Source organism: Culex pipiens, chromosome 1, assembly GCF_016801865.2.
Source record: "Culex pipiens pallens isolate TS chromosome 1, TS_CPP_V2, whole genome shotgun sequence".
Classification (NCBI taxonomy): domain Eukaryota; kingdom Metazoa; phylum Arthropoda; class Insecta; order Diptera; family Culicidae; genus Culex; species Culex pipiens.
In genome coordinates this window covers 85,170,175-85,187,719 of record NC_068937.1, presented here as the reverse complement: position 1 = coordinate 85,187,719, position 17,545 = coordinate 85,170,175, and the positions used below count along the sequence as shown (strand labels likewise).

Sequence of the window (17,545 nt, the reverse complement as noted above, 5' to 3'; positions counted from 1 at the left end):
AGAAGCAATTTTAAACATGTAAGATACCTGAAGGTTACTTCGGCATTTGGAAACTGCAGTATTAAGCCACCGCATCCACATTACTAGAATTATTGTAGCGTACACTGAAAATACGCCACACGTTTTATTCAAGTGCCCAAACACTTGAATGATTGAATAAAGCCACATCATAGATTTATTTGGTTTGTGTTTCAACATCATTTCAAACCATTATAAAATGCAAGTGTTTGGGCGGTTGAATTTTTGGTATTTTTTTACATGTTATTGTCATTCGGGTGGCTCAAGCTTTTCAAGTGTTTTGCTCATGAATTTGTTCCACTACCTTTAACTATTCAAAGTGAAGAGCAAAACACTTGAAATTGATCTTAAGATCTACCCAAAACAGGCACTATTCAAAGTCAACGTGAAGTCCACATGAATTTAATGTGTTTCACTGATTGATTTTAGAGCAACTTTCATCGAAGGCTAGTAGCTAGGCTAGGACGAATAGCGCAAAAAACTCACCCGTCTTCAACTGGCCAGCCGGCGCAGTGGTAGCGTGCACGACTAGCAAGCGAGAACCTGTATATCGCTTGTACGTACTTTTATTTTTCAACCCCATTTAAAATTCAAGTGTTTGGCTATTGACATTATTTCATGGCCAATCACCGAAATTTCAAGTGTTTTGCGATTGATATTTGAGTGCTCTGTACAGCAGGGCCAGATCATGTGTAGAACACTTCGTTGAGCTGTGTAAGTTTTGCTCAGTAACTATCGAGAAATTAAAAGTGAGAGTGTGTGCAACATGGAGTTAAACTTTCTGTGAAGGTGCTGTGAAGATTACCATAGCACTTTGAAAAGTTTAACTCCATGTTGCACGCACACACTCTCACTTTTAATTTCTCGATAGGCTCTCTAATAAAAATGGGTAATATATTACCCATTTTTATTAGAGAGCCTATAGTTATGGAGAGGCAAAATGTTACTCTCAGGGTTCCAAGTAGAGGTGCCGCTCATTTTCGTTCGCTCATTAAAAAGAGCCGCTCTTTTGAACGGCTCTTTCGCTCTTTTTCAAAATATGGATGAAAATGATATTTTGTAGGCATGGTACGATTTTAAAGCTATTTAACATTGGAATAATATAAATAACTAATTTGAAAAAAATAACTAAAACGAGAAGATGCCCTTGAAAACCATAGGCCTTAACGGTCTTATTGTCAACATTTCTACTCGAACCTAAACGTTCGAATAATTGAATGGCATCCAAAGTTAAATTTGGAGAAATTACTTTTAATTTTAAAATTGCGTATATTTCTGCCAAAATTGAACTAATGCTGATATTTTATTTAGAGAAAAAATTCTGTTATCTCTTTTCGACATTTTGATTTGAACTACAAAGTCTATGAGTTTATTCGGGCAAGAGGATTTAGTTTATTTCCAAAATCTCTAAGCTATTTTGTAGACTTTTGGTATTAATTTACAAGGTAAGCTATTTGATATGCTGAAATTTGTATTCGGGTAATACTTTAATGTACGATAAGTAAAATGAAAAGTATCGTCATTTTGTTTAGAATATCATTTCCTTTGGAATTTTAAAAAAATAGGAAGCTGAAAATATGAGCTTGAAAACTATTTACTTGTTTTCAAATATTGTCTTCAATGCTTTTGAGAGTCTTCAATTACACGCAGAAAAATGTTTTGTAGAATCAGCCTGTACGAGGTTTGAATCAACAAATTTTTTGTTGAATATAATCAACGCCGATTTTGCGTTGAAACAAACCTTGATATTCTCGATTCCACAAAAGTCTTTTGTTGATTCGAAAAAGCTGCTTTGACGTTTAGCGTTGATTCAACAAAAATAATTATTTTCAAATCAACAAAACGTTTTGTTGATTTAAATATGCCTTATTTTTCTGCGTGTATATATTGATGAGAAAGTTGTTATCGACCTTCGATGAAATATGACGATTCAGCTCTGAAAATGACGGGAAATAGCCCCTCTTTAACCTGCCTATTTTTATCCTAAAGTACCGTCATCAGGGGTGACATTGGGTCTGGGGGGTGAGATTGAGTCATACAAAAATGTCGAAATTTGTATGACCCAATTGCACCCTTCAGACCCAATGACCCTGATGACGGTACTCGAAAAAGTACACCTAGGAACAATGTTGGGATACTTTTTATTAGTGTTGAAATATTTGAAATTATATTTTCAATGCTCAAAAACAAATTTAACACAACAATTTGTTGAAAATTCAATCAAACGGAACGGTTCTTTCAAAAGACCGGAGTTTAAAAAAGAACCGCGGTTCTTTTTTTGTGAGCCGTGGTTCGTTCGCTCTTTTTAATGAACCGGCTCTTTGAGCGGCTCGCTCTTTTTTTGCCCACCTCTAGTTCCAAGGGTTCCAATCGAGCAACAAGACAAGGTCAACAAGGCACCAAAGACAAACTACAATTTTTTCAACCTTAAATTTGAATGACTTTGGTTGATTGAAATTTCTCCCAGAACATTTCATTTCCCTGTGGGACCATCCATAAACCACGTGGACACGTGGGGAGGGGGGTCGGCGGTTGTCCACGCTCCAATTTTCCACGATGGGGAGAGAGCGGGGTTGATATTACCAAAAAAGTGTCCACGTGATTGTATTTATGGATGGTCCTATTTATAGGTCCCTAATTTTGATTGTTGTGAAGCACTTCTATTGAGAGAGAAAGTATTTTATTCTATCCAGATGCTGTGCAACTCCTTTCCTTACGCTTTGTGCGCTGTGTATTGCTTGAACCAGAGTCTATATTTTTTTTGTCCAGAAGCGGTAAGACAACTCTGGAGCAACATTTGAAAGGGGCGGTACGACATTGCTCTTACGGTCTTTCATTACACGCGTTTAAATGGGACGAAAGGTCAATATCGTACCGTCCCTTTCAAATGTTGCTCCAGAACTCTGGTTTCTGGCAAGACAATTCGACGTCGTCGTGCTATCTTGTCGCACCCGCCATTTTGACGTTCCGAGAAAAACGCGTTTTAATGTTTGACCTTGAATATACAAAAACGAGTGCACGCAATGTAAACAATAACAATCACGTTTTGTTTGGCTGACCATTCTGTGCATTGTCCCGAAGTTTGGTTGAAGTTGGTTGCTGGAGTCCCGAGTTATAATTACAAATGTTTACGGTAGTCAAGCTTGTACGTGCGACAAACGCATCCTGACTTTCCTGGCCTGAAATCCCTTTGGCCTTTTGTCGCACTTACATCAATTTTCATGGAGTGACAAGATAGCACGACAAGATTGAAACTACTTTCATATGTGAAGTGACAAAAATGCACGGAGTTTTTTTGGTTTTTGTTGAATATCTCAGGATCGGAATCGAATTTTGGGGATCTGTGCAGGTCAAAAGGTGAGGCATTTTGAGCTGCACAAAATGGCGTTCTTAACTCAATTTGGCCCAAAATGCACGTACGACAAGTTAGCACGATGGCGACGAATTGTCTTTTGTGACACCATCGAGTCGATCAAATCGGCCAAACCCCTTTTGGAGCATCACAGCGCGCAGCAGTCATAGCAGCCGAGCAACAATAACAAGTGTGAAATCATCCCCTTTACGTTTGCACTCTGTTAATAAAGATATTCAATTTTGTTTATAGAAACTCTGCGTTTGCTCCGGGACTCCGGGATAATTTCAAACAGTTCTTCAAACAATCCTGCTTTTTCCACGATCAAGAAAAAGTGCCCGAGTAGTGCGTCCATCCCGGGAATTCCCGGGACAAAAATCCCGGGATTTTTCCAAAACCGGGAAATCCCGAATCCCGGGATTTTTCATATTTTGTCCCGGGAATTCTGATTTCCAAATTTATTGCTCTAAAATCTCCTGTACCTATTCAGACTGCAGTCCCGATTATCCGCAGTTGGTTGATTGGTGGTGAATAATTTTTAAAAAATGTTTTTAAATATAAAACATAAAATTCTAAACTTATCCAAAGTGTTACATTCCCTGGGCTTTGTCATAATGAGTGTCATAGGTTTGATGCTTGTTTGGCAAAGATTATGAATTGATCCGATGTGGAATTAAAATCGAAGTTTTCAGTATATTGCTGAAGCTTCCATTTTTACACTTGGACACCACTTCATGCTGCGAGAACCCACTTTGGCGCAGTCTCAGGGCTTAATCGATGGCCGGTAAGCTGTCATCGAGACAAGGAGGTTCTCCGATAGTGGAAATATCACATTTGTACAATGAACCGCTACATATGTGATTTTCCCTATCTTAAAGTGGGTGTCAGGTTAGGATGCGGGTTTTTAAAAAAATAGTTTTCGTAGAATTTAGGATTTTAACTATAAATATCAACTTTTTATACTTTGCCTTTAGTTATTTAGGGGCAAAATTAGTAATAGTAAATTTAGTAATTCTGTCAGAATCGGTGATTTTCATTCGAGTAGCATAAAAACCATTCTGATTTGTCAAAATTTCCATAGAGTCTCGATCAATCAGTAGTGGAATGATATCGGACTAAATTCGTTGATCTGTTGAACTAACGGTTGTCGGATTATGATTGTATCGACCATTGTTGCGAATCGAGGATCTACTGGAATTCTGGCGATCAAATGGTCGTCTCTTTTTCAATTCACGACTTGTAAAATATGAACTGTTATTATTTTTTTTTGTTTTGTTTTTTTTTTTTTTTTTAAAGAAGTCAGACAGGTTTTACAAGAAACTTTTTTTTTGCTATTAATTAAATTGTCGGGGATTTGAGATAAGAGTAGCTTTCGGATAGCTTGCTTTAAATCTTGTATTCAATTCAAGTTAGGTAGTTATCCGTAAATGAAAATTAGGACTTATATGAATAATTGAACATTTTGGACTTATGAACAACACACAACTGTGCATTTATTCTAGAGTCAGATCCATACAGCGTCAGTGTTTATTTGGTCGAAGTGTACTAATTCATTGGCAGATCTGATTCTAGTTGTAATGTACGACAAGACTACTGACGGACGCGACAGGACGAGGGCCCAGTTTAGAGGTTTCAACATCAACGATGTGCGGGTGGATCACCCTCCCAAAAAAAAAAAAAAAACTTATCCAAAGTGTTACATTGTCTGGTATAATGTTATTTCTTATTGTTTTAGACTCTTTCAATGAAATTGTATAAGCTTTTGTAGTTATATTATATAAATAAAAAAAATAAAAGAAATATATTCAAAATTCTGGTTCAATTAAATTCCAAAGCACATCAAAGAACACTTTTTTTTATGTGTTTTAAACTATCTAAAGACTGCTGTCCTTGTTCAGATTGAAGTGTAGCTTATCACCATTAACAGTTTTGAGCTAATTCTATGATTTAAGCCAGAAAAGCGTAACAAATATAATGAAAACATCGATTTTATGACCGCTGCAAAAATTTCCCGGGATCCCGGGAATTCCCGGGATCCAAAAAATATTTTTCCCGTTTCCCGGGAAATTCAAAACCCGGGAAAATTGGACGCCCTATGCCCGAGTCGTAATTTCAACTCCCTCATTTAAGGTACATTTAAATGTTGAACAAACCTGAGTCTTGTACAACACCAGTAATTTGTAATAAGTGCATGAGCTAAGCGTCGATCCATTTGCGTGAAAGAGGTTTTGGGTGACTCGCCACACAAAACCTTCAGATGCCTAGAAATTAGCAAAAACTTGCAACAGAGACCACAAAAGACCCAGGGGTCGTTAAAGTGGATTGCTTTGCTTTGCATGAGCTAAGCAATGTTGCAATACAGTCCAGACTCGATTATCCCTTCGAAAAATTTACTTAGAATAAGACCGACCAACAAAATATTGGCGCATTCCCAATTCGAGGGGAAGTGTGAACTTTTTGGTTCCCAGAAACGCCAGAGCCGAACGACTTTTCTCCAATGTTTGTATGAAAATACAATGTGGAGTACTGGACACCGAGTTGCGGCTGAGGACAAAAACAAAGGCCAGCAGAGCCAACCAAGACCCCTACACAATCCCCTTCCCTTCTCACGACTTGTCTTTTAACATCAATCCCTTCCCTACTAACCCCGAGTATGCCGCGGGTAATCGGCTCCCCTCCCACTAACATTTACACACAAGATCCTCTGTAATTACGCTTAGCTTTAAGAAAATTTAATTACAAAAGCCGACTCGGTCCTAACCTGGTCCCAGTACCGAAAAGGACCTAATAAAAATAATTCTATAAAAAATGTGGAGTACCAAAACTGCTTATCCCCACGCTTCTTCCTCCCTGTAGATTCAGAATTGTGTTATTCTTAACCTTTACCAAACTTAACCGACTTCAACGAATCATCTCTGCGGTAAACTATACGCAGTAGGTCTGGTCGCTTTAACGTTTGTGATGTTTTAAGGTCGTAGATAGTGTCATTCACTTTTAGAGCAATGACTGTCAACGATGACTCTGAATTCAGGGTCCAGAAATAATAAATTAATCACGATATGTAAATGCAGTTCCAATCTACACAAAGAAAGATTGACTGCACTAGTGTTTGATTAGTTGAGAAAGTTTGTATGGATAATTGGGTACTAAAGCCCTATGTCAACTTTTATGTACAACGGTAAAAACACGATTTAAAAACTATTTCTGATCACTTCTTTTCATTTTAATGCAAAATTTATTTTTGATAAGACAACATTTTTTCGATGCATCAACTACAGTATGTAAAAAAAGTATTTACACCCCTTGGGCACTATGCACATTTTGTGATGAAACATGTAAAAAATTTAAAGTTTGACAGGAACCTAGTACTACGTTTTGTTCAGAAACTCATGCCAAACATTTTGCTTCAAAAAGCTCATGAAAAGATGATTTCTATAAAAAGTTATATAACAAATACTATTACGAAAATAAAAAAAGGTGCAAAAAAAGTTTGTACACCTTTCGAAAAATTTACATAAATAATGTTATTTGTTGACAAATAACCATAATTCCAGTCTCCCAACTCCAAATAGGCACCCTTGACTGATTAAAAAAATGATTTGGATTGAATATAAAGTTTACTAACTACTTAGTATAAAAGTTTATATAACTCTGGAAATTCTATATAAAACTTGTCTTAACTTAATTTTGAAATCTTCTAATTCAACTAAATGTCAATATATTACCATAGAATTGCAAAATAAACATTTGGGAGTGGGTATAACACCGTTTTGGGGGTCTTTGTATCGCTAGAATAGATTTTTCGTTGGAATTTCGTACCAACCCGGAATTACGTCGTCGGAAAATCCGCCGGCATCCGAACCGGTCCACAATTCACAAGTCAACCTATGTGAAATCGGAAAGGGCATAAAATTTCCGATCTTTTGATACCAAAACATCTAGGTTTTCTTAAAAACCTACGTTTTTAAATACCTGGGCAAAAAGTAAGTTTGATCCACGAGAACAAAAATTACGAAATTCCATACATTTTTGGCATGTTGCTCAAACGAAACCATAACAACGTTTTTGCTTAGGTATTTAAAAACGTGGGTTTTATAGAAAACCTGGATGTATGGGTATCAAAAGATCGGAAATTTTATGCCCTTTCTGATGCCAATAGTATTTGTTATATAACTTTTTATAGAAATCATCTTTTCATGAGCTTTTTGAAGCAAAATGTCTGGCATGAGTTTCTGAACAAAACGTAGTACTAGGTTTCTGTCAACATTAAATTGTTTAGATGTTTCATCACAATATGTACATAGTGCCCAAGGTGTGTAAATACTTTTTTTACATACTGTATATGTCCCTTGGAACGAGCTGTCAAGTAGGAACTTTTCTGTCAAGAAGGACCACGAGGTTAATTTTTCCAAATTGATTTAAAAATCCATTTTAAGCTCTTTGTGGTCGTACAAAGGGTCATTGTACTCAGAAAAATAAGCTTTATCGCTGTAAACAATAATATCAGCAATCTAAGCTTCATTTTAGGACCCAATTAAGGCCGTTTGTCGCTCTTGCATACAATCAATACACAAATTGCATGAAATATGTTCTTGGAGCGAAATTTGACTATAATGGAACCAATTTTTTCGGTGCATGATTCGATTATTCCGAAGTACTTCAGATAATCCTTCAGATAATCAAACTATGGATAATCAAAACGCGTCTGCACTGTATCTGTTTGCCGAACTGGAGTGCATTGACCTCGAGTCAAAAAAGTGCTTTTGTCAAACATCTTTCAGCTGCTGAGATTCTCCCTTCTTCTGTGGATGACATAATTGAGAAAGATGAAATATATAATATCTAGTATGTAAGAAAATTGTAAGTAGTCTACATAAGCTTGACGAATAAACAATAAACAATGTTAACTTATGGTACTGGTACAGAGATGGAACATTTACCGTTTTCTGTTGTATTAATCTCAATTTGAAAATAGTGAAAGGACAACATTAATTTTAAGAATTTTTCAGACACTGGGACAGATATTGCGTTCAATTATTTTATTCATCAGCATTCGGTGAGAGTCGAACGACAGCAAACTGCGTTCTCTGAAATTTAAACCGGTTTGCTCTGTCCTCCTCGATCGATGTACGAGATGAGAGCGCTGCCATTGACAGAACGGAAAAGAGGGATTTTCATTTTAAACTTTCGAATAAAGCTGCTTCTGCAAGGTCTAGACATTAATATCATTGGCCTTAATCCCGATTCAATTTTTCGATAGCGGAAAGTAGAACACCGGAAACAAAGAATATTTTTATCGGTGCAATGTGTTATCCGAGTTTGACCGATGTTTGACCGAGCCACGTAGCCTAGTGGTAACGCTTCCGCCTCGTAAGCGGTAGATCGGGGTTCAAATCCCGGCTCGGACCAACACAACTGGTGATCTTTTCCCTTCTGGAATCGATTGCTTAGTAAAGGGAAGGTAGTGTATAGTCACAAACTGGACCTTATCACGACACCTTAGGGAGGCGACCTATGGAATGTTAACATTAACCGTAACATGTTAACATTAAGTTGAGAATGAAACTGCCACTGAATCCGCTTTGTAAATGCCGGCCCCGATACTCTTCAAGGGTGTTCCCCTCAGGAATTGGGAAAGATTTACTTTTTTTACAATGTGTTATCGGTCACTGTCGGTTCATTTCTCGAATAACAGTGAAGTATTAATATACTTTCCTTGACTGAACATCGTTTCATGATTCAAATCACTCATACTTTTGTCACAAGTGTCTGTTTTTCAGTGAATGGTTCGATTCACGCCAGCCAAAGTTTCGCTACTTTCCATGGTGGCTTGGCACCAGCAGACGAAGTAAGCTGTGACGATTCTGGCATATTACGCAAAACCAGAGTCGATGCACTCTGCGATCGAGTTTGGTCGCCGTCGCCGTTAGCCAGTTTCGTGGTCGAAGGCTGCTGCTGCTGGTGGCATAAAACCGTTTTAAATTCGTGGCAGGCCCCTCACCAGCAGCGTCGTCGTTTGCTGCGAGCCGCCACCGAACTCTTGCATATGGCTTGTTCGGAGCAATTTTTTGAACTTTTAGCGAAAACAACCTCAAAAACCGGCTTTATTTTGTAGCTTCTGGGTGGATGAGTGATTCATACGGTCGCTTAAAGGTGGCCATTATTTTTATTTTTTTATTCATCTTTACTCGTGCTCAAGCACCACACATCGACATTTTTAAATTTATACCAAAATATTATGGAAAAATAACATAGCGATGGAAGTTACTTGCACGGTTTATCGAAGGGCACGCGAGTGTATTTGTGTAATGTGGCCGGTTGTCTTGCTGCTCGCTTGCACCTTGGTATTCGTGTCGTGTATCGGTGAAATTCGGTATACACCGTATACGGCAATGAATTGAAGGCAGTATGCTGTTGAACACGAATACCAGTCCGAGGGGTTGTTTTTTTATTTCTCTTCCTTTCTTTGAAAAAGAGGAACAACAAAAACATCCCAAACTCTAACACGCAATAAGCGAACGTTGTACGTGCTGCTGGTCGTGTTTTGAAAATGTTGAGCTTTGGGTAGGATGAATTGCATACAGTTTGAAATTTTACCTATCCAATACAATACCTGAATGAAACAATAGACAAACATTCTCTTATGCATTGTCGTTTATGTGTGGATCAATCGGTCTTGATTTAACAATTCAGAGATTACCGGCTCGAATCCCTTGAAACTTGAGTGATCAATCCTTTAGCATGAGTTTTTTTTCAAGCAGTTGCATCGTTCCGTTTTTGACAAATATGTGTACTATAGACAACCATAAGAACTAAAACCACACCAGTAGAGACTCTCTTATTAGGCTAGTTGATCTTAGAATCCAGAAGATCTTTGGATAACCCGACATGTAAACCCACGTATCCATCGTATACCATCATTCCGCCAAGTAACCGGTAGAACAGGAGTTAAATTTCCGGCTCGTACTAACAAAACAGGGGATCTAGAGAGGGAAGTTAGAGCATCATCAAAGTTTGGACCTTATCTGGACACCCTTAGGAAGACAATCCATGGAGTGTTAACATGTTATTTGATAATTATCACTGCATTCACTTCATAAATGCCGGCCCGATACTCTTCAAGTATGTTCCCTTCAGGAACCGGGAAAGGTTTACGTAACTATTGATCAATATTTGAAAATATTTTACTGTTGAGCTGTTTGACGTCTGAGTTATGAATGCTGGGAGTTGATAAATGAATCCAGAACATTAGGTGCCGAGAACAGGTTAGGACCGGGGATTAAAAAAGTTACATAAATAATAATAATATCATATTGACAGGGTCAGTACGTATTATACTTTCATACCAAGTAGTTCTAGAACATTTAAAAATGAAATGCTCGTGCAAGGCCCTAGAATGAGATCATATCTAGAGTAAATTTTCAAAAGGTCCTATGTGCAAAATCCTCATTCTGAGAAATTTCATGTTGAAGTTTTGTGTGAGATTTTTAAATCCTATTTAAACACGTTTGAGTATTTTTGAATTCTAAAAACGCCAAAGTGGACCTAGATCGATGCTTTTTATGTGCACTTAACGGGAATTATCAAAAGTCTAGTTTAAACTGATTTCTAAAGCAATTTGTTTCATACGACCTGTGAGTGCACATAGGACACGATTCATAGGACAAATTTTACACATAGGACTTAGCACATTGGACCTAATTCGTGTAACATTGCACATAAGACTTTTCCAAATTAAATTCAAATCCTGATTAAAATAAAACAACTTTTTTATTATAATTATGTTTACCCCACCCTCGCGCAACGTGTTGTCATCAGCTGATCGAGAGTATGAAATGTTTCAATGCTTCCAGAGCGGGAGAGAGAAACCGTTATGAGAATATGTTGACCAATCAGCGCTTCCGTCGGCATCTGTCAGATAGGTGCTGGAAAATCGACCTATCCGACAATGTAAATAATATTTTGCAGAGTACGCATAGAACTTGTGATGTTTTGACAATTTTCGGTTGGTTTTTTGCTTTTTTCGCGTTTTTTAGTGTTTTTATTCTTGTCAGGTAAGTTTTTTTTTCGAGTTTACAGTACGGTGACAGCTCGTAATTTGTTCGTTTCTTCGCGTTTAATTTTTATTACAGACGATGACGACTGCTGAATCTCCTCTCGCAAACAAACCCACATTCAGCTTATCAATCCCGTGTTCCTTCGTAGTTCGGCCCCTCGTGTGACATGATTGGAATTCCGTTCCATCTACGACCACCCCCGGGACGCACCCTCCACTCGCTGGTCCTCGCAAAGGTCCTCGCCTCAACGAAGCCGGCCGATTTATCCGGGACGCAGGACAAGAGCACCCGGCAAAAGATCAATTTCCACGAGCTTAAACATCCGAGCAAGGTTCCCCAGCGTCCAAACAAATCTACGATTGACGGCCAGTCGACACCAACCCGCATCCCGGTGGACGCCCAAACGGTGCAGCTGCTGGAGCGGTTAAGCCTGGTGGATCTGGACAGCGCCGAGGCCCACCGGACGCTCGAGGACGCGTTCGAGTTTGTGTCGCAGATTCTGTCCGTGGACACCGACGGCGTAGAACCGCTGAACACGGTACTGGAGCGCGAGCGGTTGACGCTGCGCGAGGACCGCGTGTCCGACGGGAAAATCCAGCAGGATGTGATGAGGAATGCATGCGTTACCGAGGAGGAGAACTTTGTGGCGCCACCGGGAAATATTCCGCTCGAGCAGGAACCAAGGAAGTGAGCGGGGTATGGTTGGTGGGAAGGGGATTGTGGGCTTCCGGCAGCTGCTGGAAGCTTGTAGGGATAATCAATTTGTAGCGTTAGGTTTGGGGGTAATGTTGTGGACGGTTTTAAGCTGAGCACGATTGGACGAATGTTGCGCAATAATCTGAGAGATGAGTTTAGACGAGGGGAAGCTGGAACAGCGGTGTACGAAAGAAGTTCTGGGATTCCGATGCGGGAGAACCTGAGCTTTGTAAAGGAAACCTTTGATCCGAATGTACCGTTTGGAGTTACAATAGAGGAGCGATTTGCGAACGGGAAGGTACCCTTGAATGATTCCTTGACCCTTAATCTGGACCAAGGTCACACGCTCTCCTGCCGATACCTGATCAACCCGACGACCTCCATGTACCTTCATGTACAAGGTCCAACGTCAGCGCAAGATTTGGTGGATGCGATACGCGTGCGTTCCGGGCCGGTTCTTCATTTCGGACCCCCACCAGGACGCGGACACGCGCGTTCAATCCGTGGCCATCAAGAGTCGCCTTGGCGGAGAGGAACTCACGCTGGAACTCTTTCCGGCGGACGCCTCCGCCCTCGAATCAAGGTGGGCCGAACCAGCAGTAAAAGGATTCGACCCAGTATGCTGCGGCTGCGTCAGTGCGTCGAAGTGGCCACGCTGCAGATCGTGCTGGATGCGTTTGAAAGTGGCGGCGATGCAAGCGTGAGGATTCACCGCAAGCTGGCGCCGTTCAAGTGTGGCATCGTGTGTCTTTCCGACGGTAAGTACTGCGTTCTTGTTTCTGATTTGAGTTGTAACTGTCTTTCTCGCTTTCCAGACCCCGCCCTGATGCCGGAGTTGCGCGACCTGGCCAAACACCTGTGCAACGTGCTGCGCAAAGCGAACCTTACCGTGCTCGACTGCTCCGAGCGTAACGGCGGTCGTTCCCTGGCCAAACAGCTGCACCACCTCGACTCGATTGCCGTCCCGTACTGCCTGCTGCTGCGCGACCAGTGTCTCCAGAATGGCCTCTTTCAGGTGCGGTACCGCGTCACCACCCTCAGCGAAACGATTCACATCTCGGATTTACCAGAATATTTATTGAAAATAGTAACAAGTTGAGTTTAATAAATACAAACACACGCAAGCGCAAGCTTAGAAGAAATCGCACAGGTATTGTCTCACGTTGAAGCCGACCATCTAGCCGATGTGCACGATAAAGTCCATTCCTACGGTGCACTGAAGTCGCGTGCTGCCGTCCATGATGGTTCCCTCGCTGGAGGCAAAGTTCAGGAACTTGAGATGAATTAGCGTTAAGATTTGCGCCAACAAGTTGCACGTCAGGCCGACCTTCTCGTCCAGAATGGCGTAAAAAATTACCAACAGCCGGTCGATGGTGAACGCCTTCGGTCCCAGCTGGGTGGCCATCTTCTTCGACACCTCGGCCTTTGCGTTGACCGACTGGAGGCGCTTCTTTTGCTTGTCGTGATATTTCATAAACAGTCGTTTGTCCTCCTTGGCGGCGTTGTGACTCGCGAGGTACGCCGCAATCAGCAGGAACTTGGTGTAGAAGGGCAGTTCCAGGGTTTGCGCCAGCCGCTTCATCGTTTGCATCTTCTCGACGGATTCCGAAGAAGTCTGGCCGTCGACGGTGATGGGACGTAGCAACTCCTGGTTGACGTTCTCCATGCGCATGAAGATTGTCCCGAGGGCAAGTTTCATGGTTTTAGAAATATTCCGCCAAAGCCGGGTCACGTCGTCCGCGGCAGTCGTCCCGTCCAGCACCCGTTCGCAGTACTTGTGGAAGCACTCGAGCGCAACCAGCTGCAGCTCCTTCAAGTCGCGACACACCTTGAAAAACACGTTCAAGAAGATGTTGAGGTAGTTTTCGTAGAAATCGGGCGTCAGCATCTCCACAATCTTCAGATGCTTATCAATTTCCTCCTCCGACAAGTTGGCATGCTTGTAAGACCTAAAAAGTACAACCAATCAGTATCACAAATCGCCCTAAAACATCCAAAATAACCCTTACTCCAACTCAATCCTTAATTGCTCCCGCACCGCCTCGAAATCGTTCATCATAATCACCAAAATGTCCTTCTTGCTGTACTCGGCCACAAACAGCTTCACTACCGGCGCGAGCCCCGTCCTGACAAAGTACTTTTCAAACGGCAAATCCGACACGAGCAGCACGCACACGTTCAGTCGCAGCAACATTGGCAGCATGTTGTGGTCCATGTCGCGCACCCGGTCGGCGTTGTCCAGCACGACGATGTAGCTTCGCGAGGGCGACTGGGCCACAAAGTCCTTCATGGAGTCGACGCTGGCCAGCGAGGCGTACCCGTTGGCCGCGCACGGAACGTGACCGGTCAGCCGGTTCAGGATGGCCTTCGGCGAATCCTCGTCCCGACGGCGTCCTTTCGCACGTTGCCGTCCAATCTCGGGCGCCACACATCTGGAATGAAATATGAAATTAAACGCAAGAAACACTTTTTTTAAATTTAATTATCAGCTGCCAAAACGCAGTCACCGCATTATTTTCTAGGAAAAACTTACCTGGACACAAGTATTCGGCTTATAATAAGATTAAAGCACTTTTAAAACAAAAAAGCAAATAGAAACAACTGCAAATTTGCAAAACTTGAAAAGTCCTATGCGACTCTGCCAAATATTGTTTACATTGTCGCATAGGATGTTTTGCCAGCACCTATCTGACAGCTGACGACGAGAGCGCTGATTGGTCGATTTTCTCTCCTAACGGTTTCTCTCTCTCGCACTGCAAGCATTGAAACATTTCATATTCTCGATCAGCTGATGACTACACGTTGCGCAAGGACTGGACAAACATGAAGATTGCAAAATATTTTTGTTTCAGAGTTTCATAAAAAACGACTTAACAAAATAACTAAAAATCATGCACCTTGGTCATTTTGATATGGGCGTATATGCATCATAATTGAAAAATGATATAAATGAATCATAAGTTGAATTGCTAAGGTTCTATGTGCACGCTTGACCCTAATGCATATAGGACTCCCACGTGGTAAAACGACCTATAATTATTTGGTGTAGAATTTATTGAGAATCGTTTTAGGTTGTTTTGTATTTAATCAATAACTGAAAAAATAAAAGGCTTTTAATAAATTGGATCAGCGGAAGGTGTAGTTTTCGGCTTGCAGAATTTCATGCAATAAATAACTCAGTTTGTTTACTTTTGTCGCATAGGACCTTTTGAAAATTTACTCTAGATATACAATATTGAATTTGAAATTTAAGGATGCTGCAGATAAATTCATCTATACTATAATCAATTTTAATTTATATAAGAAAAATACTCTCACGGAACGCAATAAATTTTAAACTGTATGCTTATGAACTTATCGATCACCATTTTGACCCCAAAACCCGTAAATACGCCGCGCGCACGAACGCCAGCATTTCAGCGTGGAATGGAATGTGGTGTGCTGTGCTGCGCATCGACCTCAACATGCCCGTTTTCAAATCTGCTTCCTTTTGTAATTATAGATTCGCGAAACGCCGCCGAGGTAGCCCGGTACAGCAGCGAGGAGATATCGGGCAATGAGTCAAACGAGGTGCGGATGACCGATGCGGAGCGCCAGGCCGACTTCAACCGCCACAAGGAGGAGATGAAGCGCAAGCGACGCAGGAAGAAACGGGCCAGCTCGTCGATGCAATCATCGTGCTTCCAAGGTAAGTGCGAGGCAGAGAAAGAGAGAGAAAGATATTGTCCTCTGCCGGTTGAGCAGCTTCATTAATTGTTGTTCCCAATTGTCTTTTCTCCTATGTGCAGAGTTGTACAAGCTGACCGGCGAGGTGCTTGGTGAGGGCGCGTATGCTTCGGTCCAAACGTGCATCAACATCTACACAGAGCTGGAGTACGCGGTGAAGATCATCGACAAGATCCCGGGTCACGCCAGGGCTCGGGTGTTCCGTGAGGTGGAAACGTTCCACCACTGTCAGGGCCATCCGAATATCTTGCAGCTATTGGAATTTTTCGAGGACGAGGAAAAATTTTACCTAGTGTTTGAGAAGATAAACGGCGGACCGCTGCTGACCCGCATCCAGGAGAACGTGTGCTTTTCCGAGTACGATGCGGCCCAGATCATTAAGGAGATCGCCTCCGGGTTGGACTTTCTGCACAAGAAAGGCATCGCCCACCGGGACCTGAAGCCGGAGAATATCCTGTGCGTCTACCCGGACAAGCTGTGTCCGATCAAGATCTGTGATTTCGATCTCGGCTCTGGGATCAAGTTCACCACTAACATTTCGTCGCCGACGGCCACGCCGCAACTGTTGACGCCGGTAAGTTTGTTGTTCGTCACATATCCGTCAAAAAGTATTTCTGCAACTCTACCGAGTGAAGGAGGTTGTGCTCTTCAGCAGTACAAGTCGAGCTTTATGTGCGCTAATTGCTAGGGGAAACAATCTGCCAATTTCCGCGGCTGTACAGCACTGTAGAACACATCCTTTAGGTTTTTAATTAGGCAAATGTCCCTGTAAAGAACCTTCAACCTCTTTCGCCGATTAAACAATATTCTTCTTGGTCGTTTGATTGAAGATTTAAACATTGTGCTATAACGTGGGCTGAAATAAGAAAATACACTCAACCCCCGGTGGTTGGTAACTTTTTCGTTTGACACTTTTTTAGTTTGTACCCCGTTGGTTGGTCAAAGTCAAACTAAAAAGTGACGAACTGTCACTTTTTACACGGCGCTTACGCAAGCTATCAAAACAAACGTTTGATAGAGTGTGTGAACTCCTTGTAAAAGGGGTGTCAAACTAAAAAGTGACCCCGTTCGTTTGACAACAAACGAAGTTGACTTTATAGGCAATCAAACGTCAAAATTACCCCCCACTAAAGGGCGCTGAAATTTGGGGTGATGTTTTCATTACAACCTACAGCAAGTAAGTTGGTTTGAAATTTGAAATTGTTTTATTTTATCATAAAATCGACATTTATAGCAAATTATACCATTTGCAGGTAAGAAATAAATAGCTTAATTGATATAAGCGAAAATATTTTTGTGATTGCCGATTTAACCTGTTCATTATCTGATTCAAAATAATGGAATGTTTTAATCAACCAAAACCTAACTAATCAATTGAGAATGTAGATTATTCAAGTGGACAAATATTTTTTAAAGTCACTACTACCATAAAAGCAAAGCTCTGCTTGAAAAATGGTAATTGGAATGATTTTCAATATTTGCAATCTAACCTCATTCTCGCGTTTTCAATCCGGATCTCAGAATTTTCAATGAAAAAGGCAACTTAGCAAAAAAAATCAAAAAGTCAATCGATAGAAGTTTTTATTTCTTACCTCCTGTTAACTTTATTTTATTCCAAAAGATCTATTTTCTTTTAAAAAACCTTTAAATAGTTTTCACTCGCCTTTGCACTTATCGCGCAAAAACGTAAACGTAA

General features: G+C 41.0%; 3 protein-coding genes across 5 annotated transcripts in view; 2 read left to right on the top strand and 1 right to left on the bottom strand.

The window, feature by feature from the left end:
* The window catches only part of LOC120427459 (calcium/calmodulin-dependent protein kinase type II subunit gamma), a 46,445-nt gene that overhangs the window by 1,467 nt on the left and 27,433 nt on the right, over positions 1-17,545 (top strand). For all 3 annotated transcript variants that reach the window (XM_039592328.2, XM_039592330.2, XM_039592329.2), the window contains exons 2-3: positions 15,626-15,811; positions 15,912-16,423. In XM_039592328.2, coding sequence (XP_039448262.1) covers positions 15,626-15,811; positions 15,912-16,423 — 698 coding nt within the window. The remainder of the gene's footprint in view (positions 1-15,625; positions 15,812-15,911; positions 16,424-17,545) is intronic.
* Positions 979-12,812, top strand: LOC128092572 (glutamyl-tRNA(Gln) amidotransferase subunit C-3, mitochondrial-like). The gene is made up of 2 exons (XM_052706692.1): positions 979-11,424; positions 11,503-12,812. Exon 2 carries the CDS (start codon positions 11,594-11,596, stop codon positions 12,116-12,118), a length of 525 nt encoding a protein of 174 aa, XP_052562652.1. The 5' UTR covers positions 979-11,424; positions 11,503-11,593; the 3' UTR covers positions 12,119-12,812.
* On the bottom strand, positions 13,256-15,563 carry LOC120427461 (origin recognition complex subunit 5-like). The gene is given in 2 exon segments (XM_052706691.1): positions 13,256-14,072; positions 14,133-15,563. Coding segments are annotated over 2 exon segments (1,098 nt in total). The 5' UTR covers positions 14,414-15,563.

Excerpts from the sequence above, each read along its gene's own strand:
- LOC128092572 (XM_052706692.1), top strand. The coding sequence starts at position 11,594 with ATGATTGGAATTCCGTTCCATCTACGACCACCCCCGGGACGCACCCTC.